Raw genomic sequence first — 18,961 nt, forward strand, 5'->3', positions numbered from 1 at the left:
TTTCCTGCTCTGCATAGAGATGGGTGACCAGTGGTGAAGTAATAGATGATGTGAACTGCAGCGGCCAAATGTGCCCCTTGTGTTCCTCAGTGGCCAGCACAAGGCTGGCAACCAGTGGTGGGGGATGGGGGGGGGCTTGCTGGTGACATAATGACATTGCTGGCATCTTATCTGGTGCAAATGGAAATGATGTCACTTGATTATTGAAGGATTGTTGCTGGCAAAGCTCTACCATTAAGCCAAAATTTGGCAGCATCCTGGGGTAATGACCTCATTGCACCATGCTACCGCTGATCCTCCCCTTTTGTATTGCTGCCTGAGTGACAGAGGGAAAGGCTGATGAGGGTGAAAGGTGTCCTTCATAATGGGAGACCTGGCAACTCTGGCACATCCCCATCTTTGTTCAGTGTTGGCTTGTAGAAGTTCCTAGGGCATTAGAAATGAAACATCTAGAGAACAGGATTGGTTTAAAGGGTCTATGAATGAGAATGCTATAAGGGAATACTCTTCCTCTCACCAGATCAGAAGTACTTGAGGAAATGTGCTTATTTTGTTAAAACTTCCTTAAACTGCATTCTTTATTCTGAACAAAAGTGTTCTCATTTTTGCATTTGGAGTTTGTTAGAAATGAGTATTAAGCGGCAGTATATGATGAAATATGACTAAACTACATCCCTCATGTATAGTTCAATCATGTGAACCACAATTTGTGATAGCAAGACATCCCCATCTTTACATGGAACATCTTTAAGTCTGCACTGCTAAAACTGTGTTTTGTTTTTGCTCACTTAATTGTGTCAGTTCCTGTCCCACCATAGCTGAAAACACTTCTAAACTTGTATTATTCATCTGCTTTCTTTTTCTTTTTTCCTTAGAAGTTGCCATGTGAAAGAAGAAGCCAAGGCCAGCCACATCAATTCACAAAGTTTGGCTTTTCTTCAGCTTGTTCTGTTTTTCATTTGCTTGTTTTTACCATGCTTCTGCATTGATTTTTTTTTTTTTGGGGGGGGGGGGGAATGAGCAACCAGTTACAAATTTACACCTAATAGGGTAAGGGCAAGTTGATTATCATTGGTTGAATTCAGTCCTGAATTATCGTCCTGCAGAAATTAACCCTGCACAAGGACAACAAAAGGCTTTAAAATGAAAAAGGGTTATTTTAATATTCGGCTCACAGAAAGTGAGAGAGGATCAGCCTACAAGTAGAGTAGTAGTCACTGCAAGTATCTGGAAATTAATGGGGTTAGTGCAGTGCAATAGATTCTGAAATGCAAGCTCTGTGCCTTCTTTGACCCACAATATATGGAATCTAAGGAGCAACATCAAAGATATCCTTGACAGTTTTATTACTCTGTTCTCCACTCGATGTCTGGCTTTAGCTACTGAATCCTGATTTCACTGAATGAATGGAGTAGGGATGCCCCCTAGAGGGAAGGAGGTAGTGTTGGATGTAAGGGTTAAATGCAATATTAAAGGAAAAATTATATGAATCTTGGAGATAATGTCCTGTATCTTTTGCCTAGCAGATTAGGTTGGACATCCTTTAATAGTGCCTTATTTGCCTATAAGCTGATTTAGCCTATAAGCTGCTTTAGAGAAGCATCTAGCAAATGAATAGTAGAATTATAGGTAAGAATATAGCTAATACTTATGTTAAAGAACAGTCTTCTTCTCTCTCCTCTAGAGCAGGCATGATTCAATAAGTTTTGCTCTGATCACATAAGAAAGCAAAGTAGTGTTTCGTCTCTCAGCAACAGATAAGATTTTTAACTATTCACATCTTAGTCTATGGCATGGTAATTAAGTCTTTTGAATGTATGATCAGTCCTTTGTGAATATTTTTAACAATGATGATTTTTAGTTACAAGCCTTTGAAAAATAAAAATAACCGCTAATGAAGTGCTGCCGTCTTGTTCATTTTGTTCAGTTGATTAACCTTTTATCACACTAGCAATATGGCAGAGTGTCCTTTGCAAAATTACCAGTTGCTGCAAGGAACATTATCACAAATCTGTTCATTCCACTCCATAAATTAGTTCAGGGCGTGTTTATGTTCCACGTGCTTGTTGCAGTTCTGTGTCTGCTTCCATGGTTTCCATTTTGTCTTGCGTAACTCTAAAATCAGAGGGGTTGTGAGGACGTACCAGATCACAGTGATGAATTATGTCTTCCCTTTCACCCACAGCGGGATGTGGGGAAATGCCCTCCTCTCCTCTCCTCTCCCCACCCCAGCAAACTGCATCTACAGCATAAGCCTATGCAGATTTACTCATTTGGACTGTGCACAGAAAGCAGCCTTCAGAGTGCTCAGGAAATGGCATGAGTTGGGGCCTAGGCAGATTGACCCTTACATAAAGTGCTCTGTTGCCATTGAGAATCCAGTCAAACCCCTGCATACCCTATCCTGTAGCTGACAGCAGTGAATTGGTTTTACCTTTTAGTCGCACGGATTGTCAAATTCCTAGCACTAGGTCAAAGCAGAATGCTATTATCTGAGCTGGTGCAAGACACAAAAATATAGTTAATCCTGCATAAGACTTGAGCTGGGCAGACATAAGGCACTGGATCCAAAGGGTGACAAGCAGAGTTTCCTGCTAAGCATCCAAGCTGCAAAATGAGCCATGTAAATCTGAGGATCACTAACAAACCAAGGATCTACCTGGGCACCTCCCCTCTGCAAATCTTAAAAGGTTTATGCTACATGTTCAAGTATTCTGGCTTTTGCGCAAGTTTCTTATAGCAGAGTATTTTCTATTTCTCAAGGTTGTTGAAATGCTTGCTGTTGATACAGATAGGTAAAGCCTCTGGCCCTTTGTTAGGAAGTAACTGCAGACTATTGTATTTAAAAAATGACTATTGACACACATATGCCACAACCCTTTTTAAAGGAAGACGACTACTACAAAACAGTATGTTAGTCTAAGGCAAAGATGACACTTTGTGTAAATGCTCTTCCCCAGGGCTTTTTTTGTAGCAGGAATTCCTTTGCATATTAGGCCACACACCCCTGATGTAGCTAGGGTTGCCAAATCCCTCTGCCACTCTGGAGGATCCATAGAGTTTTACTGCAAATCCTAGTGCGTCTGCAGTGCACGTTGCTCAGTGATGGAACTGTTCATGGGTGGAGATTTCCCCAGCACCCTGCTCTATGCCAGCGGGTTGGGCCCCCCCATCCCTAGATGTAGTCAATCCTCTAAGAGCTTACAGGGCTCTCAGTACAGGGCCTACTGTAAACTCCAGGAGGATTGGCTACATCAGGGATGTGTGGCCTAAAATGCAAAGGAGTTCCTGCTACAAAAAAAAGCCCTGCTCTTCCCATTTTTAATTCCACAGCTACACTTTTATCATACAAAACAAACCTAAATGATGTTGCCACAAGCTGACTTGCCCAGATACTACTGAGCATGAGCCCTTTGCATCAGCCATCAGAGCCAGCCAGTCTCGTGGCATTCAACTTCCATTATCAGCAAGCTGGCAGCAATGGATACTGACTTACAGATGGCAAATTGTTTTTGTACCCTTGCTTAATGACAGCTCTTAGGGCACGCAGGAGTAGATAATTTGCACAACTGCATTCCCCTGTTAAAAGGAAACATGGTGGCCCATATCTTGAGGACAAACAAGATTGTAGAGGACTTTGAATTAAAAATTACATTAAAAAGACACATCAGAGCTTGTAAGCTATTAATGGACAGAGAGGCTCATTAGTCTTCATGGGATTCTTTGCACTGTTCCAAGTTGGGACAGACAGGAGGCAGTGCCAGTTGAAACTAAGATCAGCACCAGATGAACAACTTATACAGCAGCTCCCTCCCAAAATTTAAAATGGTGACTGGCACTTGGTTCACTGTTAGCAAGGGGGGGGGGAGAGCCAAACAGACACAAATTTGGTTTCCTTCTGTGAAAAGATCTTTGCAACAGATGACCCCGTGACCTCTAGGACAAATATGTACAAACTTTGGGATGAGCTCTCCTTCCACAGCAAGCCAAGTTAGTGGTTAGTGATTCTTGATGGTTAGCTAGGAACTGTTAAGTGTCCCCCTCAAGGGGTGTAGTGTGGTTCTTGCCCCTCCAAGCAGTCCTCAAAGCTGAAATATTTATTATGTTAAAGCAGCTATAGAATAAGCAAAAAGTAAATTAAATCTTTCATTAAAATCTAATTAATCTGAAGTACAATTCAGAACATCAGAAGAACCATGCTTGATCAGACCAATGGTCCAGCATTCTACAACACACAGCAGTTGCCAAAACAGTTGAAGTGGTCAAACAAACAGGGCGTAGAAGAAGACAACTGCAGATTTATACCCCACCCTTCTCTCGGAATCAGAGAGGCTTACAATCTCCTTTATCTTCCTCCCCCACAATAGACACCCTGTGAGGTGGGTGGGGCTGAGAGGGCTCTCACAGCAGCTGCCCTTTCAAGGACAACCTCTGCCAGAGCTATGGCTTGCCCAAGGCCATTCCAGCAGCTGTAAGTGGAGGAGTGGGGCATCAAACCCAGTTCTGCCAGATAAGAGTCCGCACACTTAACTACTACACCAAACTGGCTCTCTAGAGACAAAGACCCTCCCCCTTGATGCTACCTCCTTGCATGGCATTCAGAAGTTTGCTGCCTCCATACAGGGCTTTTTTTTTCTTTTTGTAGCAGGAGCTCCTTTGAATATTAGGCCATATACCCCTGATGTAGCCAATCCTCCAAGAGCTTAGAGGGCTCTCAGTACAGGGCCTACTGTAAGCTCCAGGAGGATTGGCTACATCATGGATGCGTGGCCTAATACACACAGGAGTTGGACATATATGGACATATGAAGCTGCCTTATACTGAATCAGACCCTTGGTCAATCAGTCAGTATTGTCTACTCAGACTGGCAGCGGCTCTCCAGGGTCTCAAGCTGAGGTTTTTCACACCTATTTGCCTGGACCCTTTTTTGGAGATGCCAGGGATTGAACCTGGGACCTTCTGCTTACCAAGCAGATGCTCTACCACTGAGCCACCGTCCCTCCTGCTACAAAAAAAGCCCTGCCTCCATATAAGGTTTCTTTAAGGCACCATGGCAAGTAGTGATTGATGGACCTCTCCTGCATGAATCTAATTCCCTCTTCCATGTTGGAAGTGAATTCCACAACTTAATTACTCATTGAATAAGAAAGTGATTCTTTTTGTCTTGAGCCTATTGCCCATCAGCTTTATTGGGCATCCCCAAGTTCTAGCATTATAAAACAGGGAGAAAAATCTTTATTTCCATTTCTTCTGCCTCATGGTAGAGAATTTCATAAATCTGTACCATGTCTCCACCCCCCATACCTGCCTTCTTACCAACATTGAACTTTTACCACATTGTTCTCCACTCAACTCAATTTGTGGAAATCCGGAGCTCTTCACAGTCAGCCTTGACTTTCACCATCCTGAATAATTTTGTGTCATCTGCAAACTTGGCCACTACGCTCATCCCTAATTCCAGATAATTTATGAACAAATTAAATAGCACTGACTGCAGTACTAATCCTTGAGGGACTTCACTATTTATTTTCTCCCCACAGAGAGAACTGTTAATTTATTCCTATTCTCTGCATCTTGTCATTTAGCCAATGTTTGATCTATAAAAGTTCCTGTCCTCTTATCCCATGACTGCTAAACTAAATCAGGAGTCTTACTGTCAACAGAACATGTGTTCCTTTCTGTTCATCTCATTTGGGAGAGCCTCCCACTTTTTAAAGGAAGCCCTTTCAAACCTTTTATGCTTTCCTTGACTTGGGTTAACCTTAAAACTTTTCCTTCCAGGGCCAGACAGCTACATTTTCCAGTGTTACGTGTGTAAATATAGACCATGACTGCTGAAACCTCCCCTGCTCTATCAGCCTGTGATGCTGGCAGCCTTTAGGCCAAGCTACCATGTAGTCAAAATGCCCAAAGACCCTGCTCTCTATATTCTTAATGATTGAGTCCACCTCCTATAACCACAGAGGGGTGCAGTGCTCATGTTCCTAGTTGTATGGAAGTTTGGAAATGCCAAAGAGACCATATTATATGAAAGCAGCAGAGTTATTTCTACTCTAATCCAATGGCAGAAATCAGATTCGCAGCTGGAAAAAGCTAACACTTTGTTCTTGCAAAATGACAGGCAAGAGGCCCCATTTAGTTTGGAAGATTTCTACTGAAGTTGCCAACTACCCTGGCAAAAATTTTGCACTAAGCAACTTAAAAAAAAAAAAAGTAGACAGGAACAGAAAGTACACAATAAGCTGACCTTATTTTGCACACTGCTTTCAAAACAAGCTGCCATAAAGCATCTTGAGAATCTCCACTTTCAATTTAGAGAACAGCAAATTTCTAGCTATTTTTGTTGCAAATATATGATTAAAAGCATGTAGGCAATGCCTGGTGAAGTCCCAGGAGCCAATGGGGCCGGGCATCAGCTTCCTACATTGCTCCCTGCCCTTCCACACAACTGAGAGAAGCAGGATAACTGTTCTAAAGAGAATTCTATCAAAGAAATATTGGTAGAAACTCAGATAAATTGCAGAATCCCAACTTTTTTGGGGAGGGGGTTACCTTGGCACAACTCCCCCCCTTTAATACAGACTATGATGGGATTTTTTAAAAAAAAACAAACAAACAGAAATTAAGTATTTTGGCAAGGACTTGGTTAGCAGAGAGAAGTGAAGGAACAGGAGAATTACTTCTAAGGGAAAAGAGAGACGTAGTGTTGGTTGAGAGCTGGAGCTACTAGGAGGGGCATGCACCAATATAAGGCACAGCTCCAAATCCTCAGTCATCTCAAGTCCCTTCCTTCCAGGCTTCACAATGGATTTCAATCTTTTAGAAAGGACACATACAAGCAAGAGTGCTGGGAACAAACACATGCTGATCAAGTGCACGGTATACAGCTGAGGTGTGCAACTGACTAAAATTCTTCAAAGAAGTTTAGTTGTGACTGAGAGATTTGTTCACTGAACTTGTAATGAACTGGCACATTTTCTTTTTTTCCAATCAAAATGTTTTATTGTGTTCTATAAAAAAAAAAGACAAAACAAAAGCCAACCTAGGGACAACAAAGTTTTGTACATTTTGCACACAAGTCCAGAAAAGAAGACTATAGAGCACAGAGAACATCCTTAAAAGTTAAAATTACTTTTGTTGACTGGAAAGTGAGTAGCACAAAGACCAATGACATTCTTAAAAATATATCTCTTTAAGGACTGGAATAGAAGCAACAGAGGAGGCAGAGAGTGTGAGAAAGAAACTGACTGCATTGAAGATTCTGTCATCACAGCAGACTTCTTGTTCTCTAAAGCCCACTTTAGTTACAAGCATCTGATCCCTCTCCTCAGCAATGTCACCAGGGTATCCCCAAGCTCCCATCTAGGGCCGTTGCTAGTTCTAAGTGTCACAGTTAAAAATAGTTATAAATTAGGATTTAATTCAACCTTTGACATTTGTCCTCTTTCAGTTTAAAAATATATATAAGCATACTGCTCCTTTCTGTTGAAAATTTCCCAGTATATATTCATTTCACTTCTCATGGCAAGTGACTGCAGAGAGAAAAAAAACAAGTGTTATTAAAATTCCATACAAGATTGTAACAGCAAGTGACCTGTGTTGGGAAGAGCTGCAATTACCACCCATGCCTATCTAAAATAAAAAAGCAGTTGTTATCCTTACTGCTGCCAACAGTCCAAAAGCCAAGAAACCAGATCCTCTTATAGCTTCCCAACTTACCCTGCAAGAACAAGATCCCAGTAAGGCTTTTAAGACCCTCCATTCAACTTTTCTAAATTGACCACTAAGAGTAGCACACAGTTACTCTGAAAGTATCCAGCTCCCACTGCAGCAGGAAGAGTTAGACCAGTGTTTCCCAAAGTGGGTGACACTGCCCCCTGGGGGGTGCTGGAACAATCCAGGGAGGCGGTAGTAGCCTTGGGTGCAATTGGGGGGGGGGCAGTGAATAAAATAAGGGGGTGGTGGAAGCATAAAGGAAGAAGAGAAGAGGGTGGAAGGTGTCAAAGCATCACGTTTCTGGTAGGTATCCAGAATTTCTAATTTAGAGAAAAATTCCCGTTAGCAAAAATAGAAGGTTCCTTTTTCTCTGCTACTTAGTGCAAATTCACCCAATTAGACTAGTAATGAGGACCAGAACTCCTCCCACATAAAATATAAGAAGGATGTAGTTTATTTACAAGACTGAATAAAAAAATAGAGGTGTACAGACCAACAAGGAACACATAAACAAAAAACCTTACTAGCTATCCTAGCCAATACTTGCTACTGCTAGCAGCTTCTCAAGGTTGCTTTCAGTTCCTCTCTCAGCAATACAGTTCAAGTCACGACAGTGGAAACACTGAGGCAATTGCACAAACTTCTCTGAAGAGTTCCAACCTGCAGCTTTCTCCTCACAAGGTTTTCTGCAGAGCATCAAGCTTCTTACAGTCCTCTGGTTACCAGGTGGTTGCTTCTGTTGATTTTAGCCAACTGCAATGCCCCAGCAACTAGAGTGTCTTCTGCAGGGGTAGCACGTGGGAGTAGGCAGGGTAGGTGACCGCCTAGGGTGCCCCCTTACTCCCCCTTCCCATGTGGCACTATCTCGCCAGCCAGCAGGCATGCTGAGAGCCCCGGCGGCGCTACTGTGCTGCTGCTTTTCTTCGCAGGGCAAATGTTGCCTGTGCTTGTCCGAGGCTTTCAAGGAAGCCTCCAAAAAGAGTCCCATTTTACCTCTGCCTGCTGCTTTCAGGTTGAAAGCGGCTGAGCAGCAGCACCTTCCCATTGCACTAGTCAGAGCTGATGAGTGCAATGGGAAGGTGCTGCCCGCCCAGCCACTTTCAACCCAAAAGTAGCGCGCAGCAATAATGGGACACTCTTCAGAGGCTTCCTTTGAAGCCTCTGACAAGCACAGACAACATTTGCCCTGTGAAGAAAAGTGGCAGTGCGGTAGCACTTGTGTGCGCCGGCCAGGGCTGGCTTGCTGGCTGGCACGATGATGTGATCACCGGTGTGTGAAGAATATCCCCCCTTAGGAGCACACAGGAGGAGCATGCCTAGGGCGGCGGAACCTCTAGCGCCAGCACTGATCTTCTACTCCTCTTCTTGAGTTTGGATATTTTACTAATCAACTTATATCCCTCACTGGCTGACAAAGTGCTAGAATTGTGCAACCAATCACTGGCACAAAACAACCAATTTAGCTGGGCCCATCTAGATCTTCTCCTATCAAACTAGATGGCCTCCTGTCAGTTGGAATTGACAGTTCACAGGTGTTTACTATTTTACAAGTGTTTGCCATTAAGAACATGGTCTCTAGGCTTACTTAAGCTGATAGCAACCCACACAAACACTTAGAACTTGGGTACTGTCATTTTTCAGATAATGATGCAGACAAACACACACATGGTTGATGAAATGCTCAATTTCTTGACAGGAGGCTTCTGCAACTTGTGGATGGAGCACTATGGCAATCTAGTCTGCCCTCCCAACCCAATCCTGTAGCTATTACACAGTCATTAAAAAACTAAGCAATGACCAACTGGCATTACATCAAAGAAGCCTCTCTCTATCTCCATAGTAGTAAAGCCTCTTCAAAGAAACTTCCTTATTCTTTCATGTCATTCTGGAAGCAGTTAAGTGTTTCCTGAATTGCCTGAAGCCAGGAGCCCACTGCTGGCTGCCTGCTTCATTCATTACTTCATGTTTCCCACGCTCTGACCTTACTTCCCATGGAGCTGACTGAGATAAACAGATATAAACAGCTGCTGCTTCAAATACTACTCTAATTTCTGCACTGCTGATGGTAAGTAATGATTTCAAAATTAAAGAAATTGCAAAGGTGGCTTTTTCCCAACTATTCATGTGGGGGGTTGGGTTCCCAAGTCTGACTCAAGAAATATCTGGAGATTTTGGGGGTAGAGCCAGGAGACCTTAGGGTGGAGCCAGGAGCACGGTTGTGACAAGCACAATTGAACTCTGAAAGAAGTTCCGGCAATCACATGTAAAGTGACTGCACACTGTTTAAATGCCTTCCTTCCATTTGAAACAATGAAGGAAAGTGGCTCCTTCTTTGGGGCCTCATAGAAATGGACCCCCTGGTCCAACTGTTTTGAAACTTGGTGTTTTGAGTAGTGGCACTGGATGCTATGCTGAACATTTGGTGCCTCTAGCTCAAAAAACAGCCCTCCCAGAGCCCCAGATACCCATGGATCGATTCTCCATTATACCCTATTTTTATTTTAATATCATCCTTTGTTATCTTAATTTTCTGTGTGTATAAATTTTCAAGTTGGAGACTGCAGGGCTGCCAGTTTGTTGGAACTGAATCTATTTGAAAGAGAAGTGGATGAGCAAGACTGAGAAGTAGGACTTAACTGACCACAACATTTTGCAAGCCAGAACTAATTGGTGAATTGAACTCAGACTGCCTGTTGCTTTTCCTGTTTACTGCTACATGCATATTTTATCTTCACTGGTTTTGTTGCATGGTTCTGTATGATGGAAGTGATGCATTGTATACTATATTTCAATTGCTGTTACCTGCCCTGAACCCACTTGAAGGGAGGATGGGATAATAATTATAAAGACATTTCAAAAATTCTCTGTGTATACAAATGTTACTATGGTTGATTTTATAAAATAATTTTAGAATTTCAAGCTACAAAGTGTCTTCTTTACAACATCTTTGTTTATTTACCCTGTGCGCACATATGTCACTGCATCTTTTAGTCCACTTCTTGAAGGTAGATTTCCAGGGGGGCACTGAGTAATTTTTTTTTCTGAAAAGGGGGCATTAGGCCAAATAAGTTTGGGAACCTCTGAGTTAGACAAAGGAATGGCTCAAAAGCTTTTTGTGTTTTAAGTCCAACTGCAGCCTCAAGCTCAACTCTAAAGCAGTCAGCTTCCAAAACTTGCTACAGAACTTTCCACACATGGAAAGATAACAAGCAAAAGGCTTGGTTGACTTGCACTGGAAGGTGGGAACAAGAGGGAGCCTGGGCACAGATTTTTAAAAGGAGCTGATACCAGCATGGCACATTAGTTCTGAAGAGGAAAAAGACATCCTAAGATACAAAATGCAAGGGTTTCGTGAAGGGGGAGGGGACCTTGCCCATCTGTTCAACAATTCCCCCCCCCCCCCTTAAGCATCCGTTTCTAGCGAGGGAAAGAAGAAATAGGATTTAATTTGCCAAACTGAACATGAAATAATTAGCATTCAGAATGCTCAATGATACTTACTTGCTCACTCTGCTCCTTCAAGATCACTAGTTTTCTATTAAAAAAGAGGAAGTTACTTTGATTAAAAAAAAAACTGAACAAGAATTGGCACTGTCTCTGACATCCCTGGCTCGTTCCATCATCAGACAGAACACAGACTCAATTTCAGATGGTGAAATAGGTCCTTCCAGTTCTTCCTAACCACCCACATAACCATTTCTCTCCTGCCTCTCTCTCACACACCATCTTTTCTGTAAAAGAAATACTGCACGCTATGCTGTGAAATCAATGCAACAACTTTTGCATGCTAGATACTGAACTAGAACTGAAGGTTACTTGATGACACAAACAGTTAGCCAAATCAACGTTGGACTTGGCACTGAGAAACAGTCTGTGTTACTGGAGTCAGTCAGTACTATTGTAAAAGTCATAGGCCATAGTAGGTACTCTCCCACCAGCCAAAAAGGGAGTGGGGTATGACTTTTACTGATTCCCCATCTCCACCACACTTTGCCCCACAAGCTGTTCCCTGGGATCTAGGAGGGCACAGGCAAAAAAATTAGCCTCTTCTCATGCTACACAGGATCTGTCCTGCAACACACTGATCAGTCAAAGATATATCTACCCATCAGGAAAGCTTTTCTGAAGGTTCTCTTACCTTCTTTTTCTTCTTCTTCTTCTTCAACAGAAGTGACCCATCAGAAGTAACAGAAGAAGGCATTTTGTTCTTCCTTTTCTCTGAAAACACCATGGAGAAAAAAATGGCATGTGAAAAAGAGATTACATTAGATCAGAACTATATTCCGCACCCCTTCCAAATTACTGCTACAATCTCCCAACGTTTAAAGACTGTAAATGCAGAACTTTCCTAGCTGAGAAGCAACAAATGCACGGGAGACTTAACTGATATGGATTGTTCTAAATTATAATCATAACCCATTCACCTATTATGGAACTTTCAGTAAAAGATCTCTTCAAAGTTAATAGAGATGTAATAGTGAGTTGTGTGGTGATTTCATTAAATCTATTTACCTCAGAGATTGGAAGAAATAAGTGGTTTGTACATGGCCTCAATCAGAGGAAATTCACAAGGTCCTCTTCTCAGCCCCAAAGGCCTGAGATGGGTCTCCCTGCAAGGGACTTGCTACATTTCTGGTCTGCTTCTTAATGTACTCCTGTTGCATGAGAAGCCTTAGACTACTTGTCTAGGCAGAATATTAAAAAAAAAACCTAACCTCTTAAACAGCAGAGAAAAGGAAACCTGGATACGAAGTCAGTGGCCAATATGTCATACTAATCCTCCAGGGGCAGCACATTAGAAATGGGTAATTAAAATAGAAAATGTTCCGGGAAATGGAAACCTTAGAAAGGCAGCGTTCTCACATTCTGAAACAAGCAAGTGGCCCTCTAAGGAGACAGCTAATGAGCCGCAAAGGCAGAATCAGGCCAACTAAAGGCAAAGACAGAGATATTCTGAGTAAGGTGGGATTTTAAAGCACATTCTTGAGTCTGAAAACAAATGTCTCAAAACACATTTTGAAGTCTCCCACCATATTTGGAATAGATGCATGTCCGTTCTCTCTTTTTTAAAAAAAGGTAAAGATAGTCCCCTGTGCAAACACCAGTCGTTTCTGACTCCGGAGTGATGTTGCTTTCACAACATTTTCACGGCGGACTTTTTTATGGGGTAGGAGGCAAATTCAGACAAGGTAAGTTTGAAGCCTTCCTAAAGGTGGCAGTACAAGTAAGGAAGTTTGCAGAATGAGCTGCAGCAGCAGTCTGAAGAAGAAGATATTGGATTTATATCCCGCCCTCCATTCCGAAGAGTCTCAGAGCGGCTCACAATCTCCTTTACCTTCCTCCCCCACAACAGACACCCTGTGAGGTGGGTGGGGCTGGAGAAGGCTCTCACAGCAGCTGCCCTTTCAAGGACAACCTCTGCCAGAGCTATGGCTGACCCAAGGCCATTCCAGCAGGTGCAAGTGGAGTGGGGAATCAAACCCGGTTCTGCCAGATAAGAGTCCGCACACTTAACCACTACACCAAACTGGCTCTCCAGTCTGCTATCATGGTTATGTTCAGACAATCGCTCATGATAACGATCAAGAGAACAAATCTACTTACCATGTATATGCCACCTAAAGGAAATGCTATAAATTCAGCAAACAGGGAAAGAGGTTGCATACAAGGAATGCTGAAGTTCTACTGAGGGCTTCAAGTAGCAACTGTCTAACTGAAGACAAGCAAATACATACGGAAGTGAGACCCAACTTCTGTGAAGACTGAGTCAGGGAAAGCGGGCAGAGGAAGTACCATTCAAGAACACCCTCAAAGCAAGTTTAAGGGAATAATGTATGCTGGGAGAAAAGGAAACCAGAGGAGACATAACAGGGTAAGATCTTGCCAGTGTAAGATCTTTAACTGACTACAAAGAAGGATAAGTTATGTAACTACACAAAAAATTTGAAGTGAGGAAGCAACAGCTAAGGAAACAGCAGCAGAATGCCATATAAAATAGGTATACGCAGAATGAATAATTCCTATTTGGGACACACCCGGAACAGGCTTTAATCTGGGAATTTCACTCAGATTATCTACTGAACATCAAAGAAGAGCTGGTTTTATACCCGGTTCTTCACTAACCGATGGAGTCTTGGAGTAGCTTTCGATCATCTTCTCTTCCTTTCCCCACAACAGACACCCTGTGAGATAGGTGGGGCTGAGAGGGCTTTGGGAAAGCTGTGACTGACCCAAAGTCACTCAGCTGGTTTCATGAGGAGGCGTGGGGAATCAAACCTAGTTTCCCCAAATTAGAGTCTATGCACTTAACCACTACACCACAGCTGGCTCTCAGAGGAGCAGAACCTAAGAATTAAAGAGGCAATGCTCCCCTCTATGGTTTGGATACTGCAGTAAATTTCAGCTAAGGGGAGAGATTTCAGCTGATTTTGTATTTCTACAGAAGACTTCTGTCTTTTCCTTCATACCATTTTGGGGATCACCTGTCCCCCAGGAATAAAACTTCGGGGATCATTTTGGGCTGCAGTGGGCATGCAGAAGCAAGGAAATCCTGTTCCACTGACTGAAATCCCTTTCATCAGTTGAGATTTACTGCAAGATCCAACCCTATTTCTCCAGTGGGCATGCAGACAACAAAAGGGGCAATTACCTTTCTACAGTACATATTCAGTTCCACAAATGTGAGAGTCAGGGTTCCTAGGAAGTGTAGTCCATCTATCTAAAAACACATTTCCCTTCAAAACTAGCCTTTTGCAATGTGAAAATTGGGGGGGGGGATATTTTCAGAATAAAAAGCCCAATTTTGAAGAGGTTTCTATGGTACAGAAAGGTGAAAAAATCTTAACTAGGTGCCAAAACACTGAATACTTCTCACCATAGAAAGGGGTGCTATTGAAAGGCTTTTTTTAAAAAAAACCCTGCACCCCTCATTTTGTAGCACAGGAGTATTTTTCTTGGATAATAATCATCATATAGCCAGGAGATTGTCTGGCAGCCTAAAGTTCTAGTTCTTTTAGCAATATACACTAGGTGGCAACTGGTGAGCTATACTTGTTTTCTGGGCTGAAAGAGTTCAGAAAGAACTGTGACTGACCCAAGTTTACCCACCTGGCTTCACATGGAAGAGACTGAAATTGAATCTGGTTCTCCAGATTACAGTCTGTTGCTCTTAACCACTACATCATATTGTCTCTCATTTTTCCTGAATTCCTTGATGCCCCCCCCCCAATTGTGTGTAGATAGCAAAAACGGGGGGGGGGGGCAGATTTCTTTAAGATCCTATAGCAATGCACTTCTGTAACCAAGAAATTCTTTACAGAAGCGCATACCTATGGAGCCTTAAAGAAACCCCCCCCACCCCAACCCGTTTGCAGTCAATAGACAACAGGGGGAGAAATGGAGCAAAACAAAACACCAAAGAAGTGAAGCTCTCTCTGACTAACCCTTGAATTTCCCATAGATTTCAATCCAAAAAATGATCAGATTTTTTTTTTTGGGGGGGGGGGGGAGAGGAAATGTATCAGAAGCAAGGAAAACTTCCAGAAATCCTTTGAAATGTGAGAAACAGTCTTGACCAAGATAGTGAACAATATGAGCACAGAGCACTTAAAGAGTCCCTTGTGAAAATGTAGGCTGCATTGGGAGTCAATAGCTGCCCTGACTCTACTAGGCTATAAGGTTCCAGCCAGGACTGCTCCACTGTCAGCTCTCTCTTGCTGTTCCTCTGAACAAGTCAATGGATCTAAGACCCAAATACAAAACGAGTAGCGGGTGACGACAGGCTGATTAATACCCACATAAGGAGACCGAGTTGAACAACATATGAAGCTGCCCTGAAACAGATCCTGTAAAACAGATCATAGACTATATAACAGTTCCACTAGAAGCAGAAGTTATTTGGAAGTTATTTTCCTCACTAAATTAGGGCATTCCATGTACTGTTGATGGCCTTACCCTTGAGGAACACACTACAGTAGTTCAAGGCCCCTAGTCTATGGCTTCTCCCCACAACTGGATTCAACAGTGTTCCAGTCAATTAAAGGACTGTGAGGGGCTCTGACTCAGCGGCAGAGCATCTGCTTCGCATGCAGAAGGTCCCAAGTTCAGTCCCTGGTATCTCCAGTTAAAAGATCTGGCAGTAAGCGATGTGAAAGACCTTTGACTGAGACCTTGGAGAGCTGCTGCCAGTCTGAGTAGACAATACTGACTTTGATGGACCAAGGGTTTGATCCACTAAAAGGCAGTTTCGTGTGTTCATGACCAACTGCAGGCTTTCACTACATGACTGATGCACTAAGATTGAAAGCAAGGGCAGACATTCTATTATTCACACATGACTTCTTTTTTTCATTTTCTAGATTAATGTAACCCTATGCTTGCTAGCAGCAACAAAAGAAGCAATGTCAGAAGCTTGCACACAGGGAAAGTAGTATAAATTTACAAAAAACTGATTTGGGGGTGTTACATTTGCCAGAACCAGATTCTTTCTGCTGCGCATATTTATTTGACAATGGCTACACAGTTCCAGCAGAAACCCCCCTCCTGCTCCCTCTTCCTCCCATTCTATTTTCCCCTCTCATCTTTTGTTGGAAGATGGCTGTGACTTCCTTTCACTATATGAGCTGGCACTGCAAGAGAGGACTCTTTGCAGAAGTGTACCAGGAAGAACAATGTACAGCGTAGGAGAGCGAGATCTGCTCTTTCAAAATGGAGAATGATGAACAGCAGTCCAGCAGCTCGCTCGCTCTGTTAAACAGCAGCTCTCAGCCTTAAAGCCCCTGAGTAATCTACAGAGATATTCATGACTTGCCCAATTAATGCTTAATGCAACAAAACCCAGCAGCCCTTTGTAACTTAAGCATGCTTTCCTTATTCAATCTATGATGGCTGTGGATATATGCCATATATGATACTGTAAAGATTGCCTCCATTTCAAGTCAGAACCCAGTGAAAGAAAATGACATTTCCCAAGCATCCTGCTGTAAATACTAATAATTTAGTGCCATCAGGTTGCAACCAAAAACTCCTCATGAGGTTTTCAAGGTAAGAGATAAGCAGAAGTGGCTTGCCACTGCCTGCCTTTGCAGAGCAACCCCAGGCTTCTTTGGGATCTCCCATCCAAATATGAACCATGACCAACCCTGTTTAGCTTCCAAACTATGATGAGATCAGGCTAATCTGGGCTATTCATCCTGCTACTTGCTCACATTTCTTCTTTTCTCTAGCCCTAGTCCGCAAGGAGCATTAGCAGTGACTGTGTGAACACATCATGAATATGCAATCATACTAGAAATGGGTGTGGTGTTGTTTTACAAGGTCAATTTATATGGGCATAATTAATCTGGCTGCCGTTGTGCACACCACCACAAATGAAAAGGACCCACTAAAACAGGTTATCCAAGAAACATGAAAACGTGCCCCAGACTGGCATAAGAGGTACAGAAGGAAGGGAAGGAAGTGACAGCTCTCCTTCAAGTTACTGAAGAGAACCTCATGAGGGGAACAGAGTCAGGCATAGCAGGGAAAGTCCAGGCAGTGACCGAGAAATGAGACAGAAAAGAACAGGAGACACCAGGGAAGCTGAGGCAGAGTCAGACTTCATGCTTGGGAGAAACTGACTGCAGACGATGGAGTAGATGACAGAACAGCAGAGTGAGGCTGAGGACAGTGGACAAGGCCACCTCCTGGTCTGCTTCTCTTTGGGAGCTTTAACAGATTTATTAATGCAACAAATGGAATTAGAGATCGGGGTATCAAGGGATCTCTAGCAAAGCAGAAAAGCACCCAATAAAACAGGAAGGGGAGATGGCTCACTGCAGCATGGGGAGCAACTCTGTTCCACTTTCCTCTGGTACTTATTTCAAGTTTTGGACTCCCAAAGGGTATACTCAAGCAGAACACTAAGGCAAGGGCTGGAACAGCAGGCCAGAAACTCTTTCCCAGAGTTCAATTAAGATACAAAGCAGACAGAAAGCTCATAGGCTTTGCTTGGATCACCAACACAAAAGGAGGATTAAGTCTTGTTGGTAGTAAGCAATGACACACAAGCCCACCTGGGGGCAGCAGAGTGTGCTGAATGAAGAAAAACAGCGGGGGGGGGGGGGAAATTCCGCATGGAGTTCATATGAGTGAGTGTTAGAGAGAAATGCTCTTGCTCTTACTGGATTTTTTCCCCTTGCCATCTTTTTTCTTTAGTGACTTTGCGCTGATTGAAGACTTGGATTTCTTCTTTTTCTTCACCACCTCTGAGCTAGTCTGCCCTTTCTGCTTTTTTCTTTTTGGTTCCTCAAGGTCAGTATCTCCAGCTGCCAGTTTCTGTTTCTTCTTCTGCTTCTCTGTGACTCCAGCAGCATTTGATGGCTTTACTTTTTGGGGAGTGCTGACTGCCACAGCAGGGGTGGCGTGTGTGTCACCCAGGGCCTGGCTAACACCCTTATCTACACTCTCAGAGTGAGGGGTGAGGAGTGGCAACTGTACAGCTGCATTTCCTTTGGCTTTGCCATCCTTCCGAGACTTGGCCAGAGAGGCCTTAGAAGCAATGCTCTCTAATCCAATTTTCCCCATGGTGGCACCCTTGCTCATCTTAGCCACCACAGCTTCCACTGCAGAACACGGCATGGCTCCAGTCTCTGTAAGAAATAAATTGAAATAAGATGACTCAAACTTTCTTTACCGCCCAAGCAGCTATTGAGATACATATGCCTCTCTGACGCCTCCAACTCCTACTCTTAAACAGCACAGTTCACAGGTAAATCATCTCATGCACTGAATTAGTAACAAAGCTTATGATCAGCATGTAAAAAAGGCTAGAATTATGTATGCAGAAACGGCAAGCAAGATTTCTTTCCTGCGCTGAAGGGGGAGGGTGTTGGAGGTGCGCTTAGTATGCCAAAGCCCACAAGCTCTTTGAAATTGCATGCTGCTCTCCTACACCAGTGCAGGCATATGACCGCTCTGTGGGTTGCGCCATGGGCTGCTGTTGGATGACATGGCATTTTAAAGCAAGCTATGAAAACGTGTGCTTTAGTTGTGCACTTGTAACACAGGGTGGGGTGCACTGCACATAGCGAACACTGCAAGCTGGGGGATGTCCTAAAGCAATGCTGTTTGATGAGGGAGTTGTGATGGGAGAGGAAGTGATTTTGTGTGTAGGCATTACACTCCCCCATGTTCTGTAGCTTTCCATTCCTTGATTTCACACAGTCAGTTCTCTGCAGGGGAGCAAGATCCTGCATCATCAACTTT

At 43.2% G+C, this 18,961-nt stretch overlaps 1 protein-coding gene across 1 annotated transcript in view; it reads right to left on the reverse strand.

Annotated features, from left to right (window-relative positions):
* Positions 1 to 6,975: 6,975 nt before the first annotated feature.
* The window catches only part of TCOF1 (treacle ribosome biogenesis factor 1), a 60,767-nt gene continuing 48,781 nt past the window's right edge, over positions 6,976 to 18,961 (reverse strand). The window contains 4 exon segments of the mRNA XM_060240314.1: positions 6,976 to 7,533; positions 11,219 to 11,252; positions 11,856 to 11,935; positions 17,878 to 18,345. Of these exon segments, the coding sequence (XP_060096297.1) occupies positions 11,223 to 11,252; positions 11,856 to 11,935; positions 17,878 to 18,345 (578 nt within the window). The 3' untranslated portion in view covers positions 6,976 to 7,533; positions 11,219 to 11,222.

Source organism: Heteronotia binoei, chromosome 5, assembly GCF_032191835.1.
Source record: "Heteronotia binoei isolate CCM8104 ecotype False Entrance Well chromosome 5, APGP_CSIRO_Hbin_v1, whole genome shotgun sequence".
Taxonomy (NCBI): Eukaryota; Metazoa; Chordata; class Lepidosauria; order Squamata; family Gekkonidae; genus Heteronotia; species Heteronotia binoei.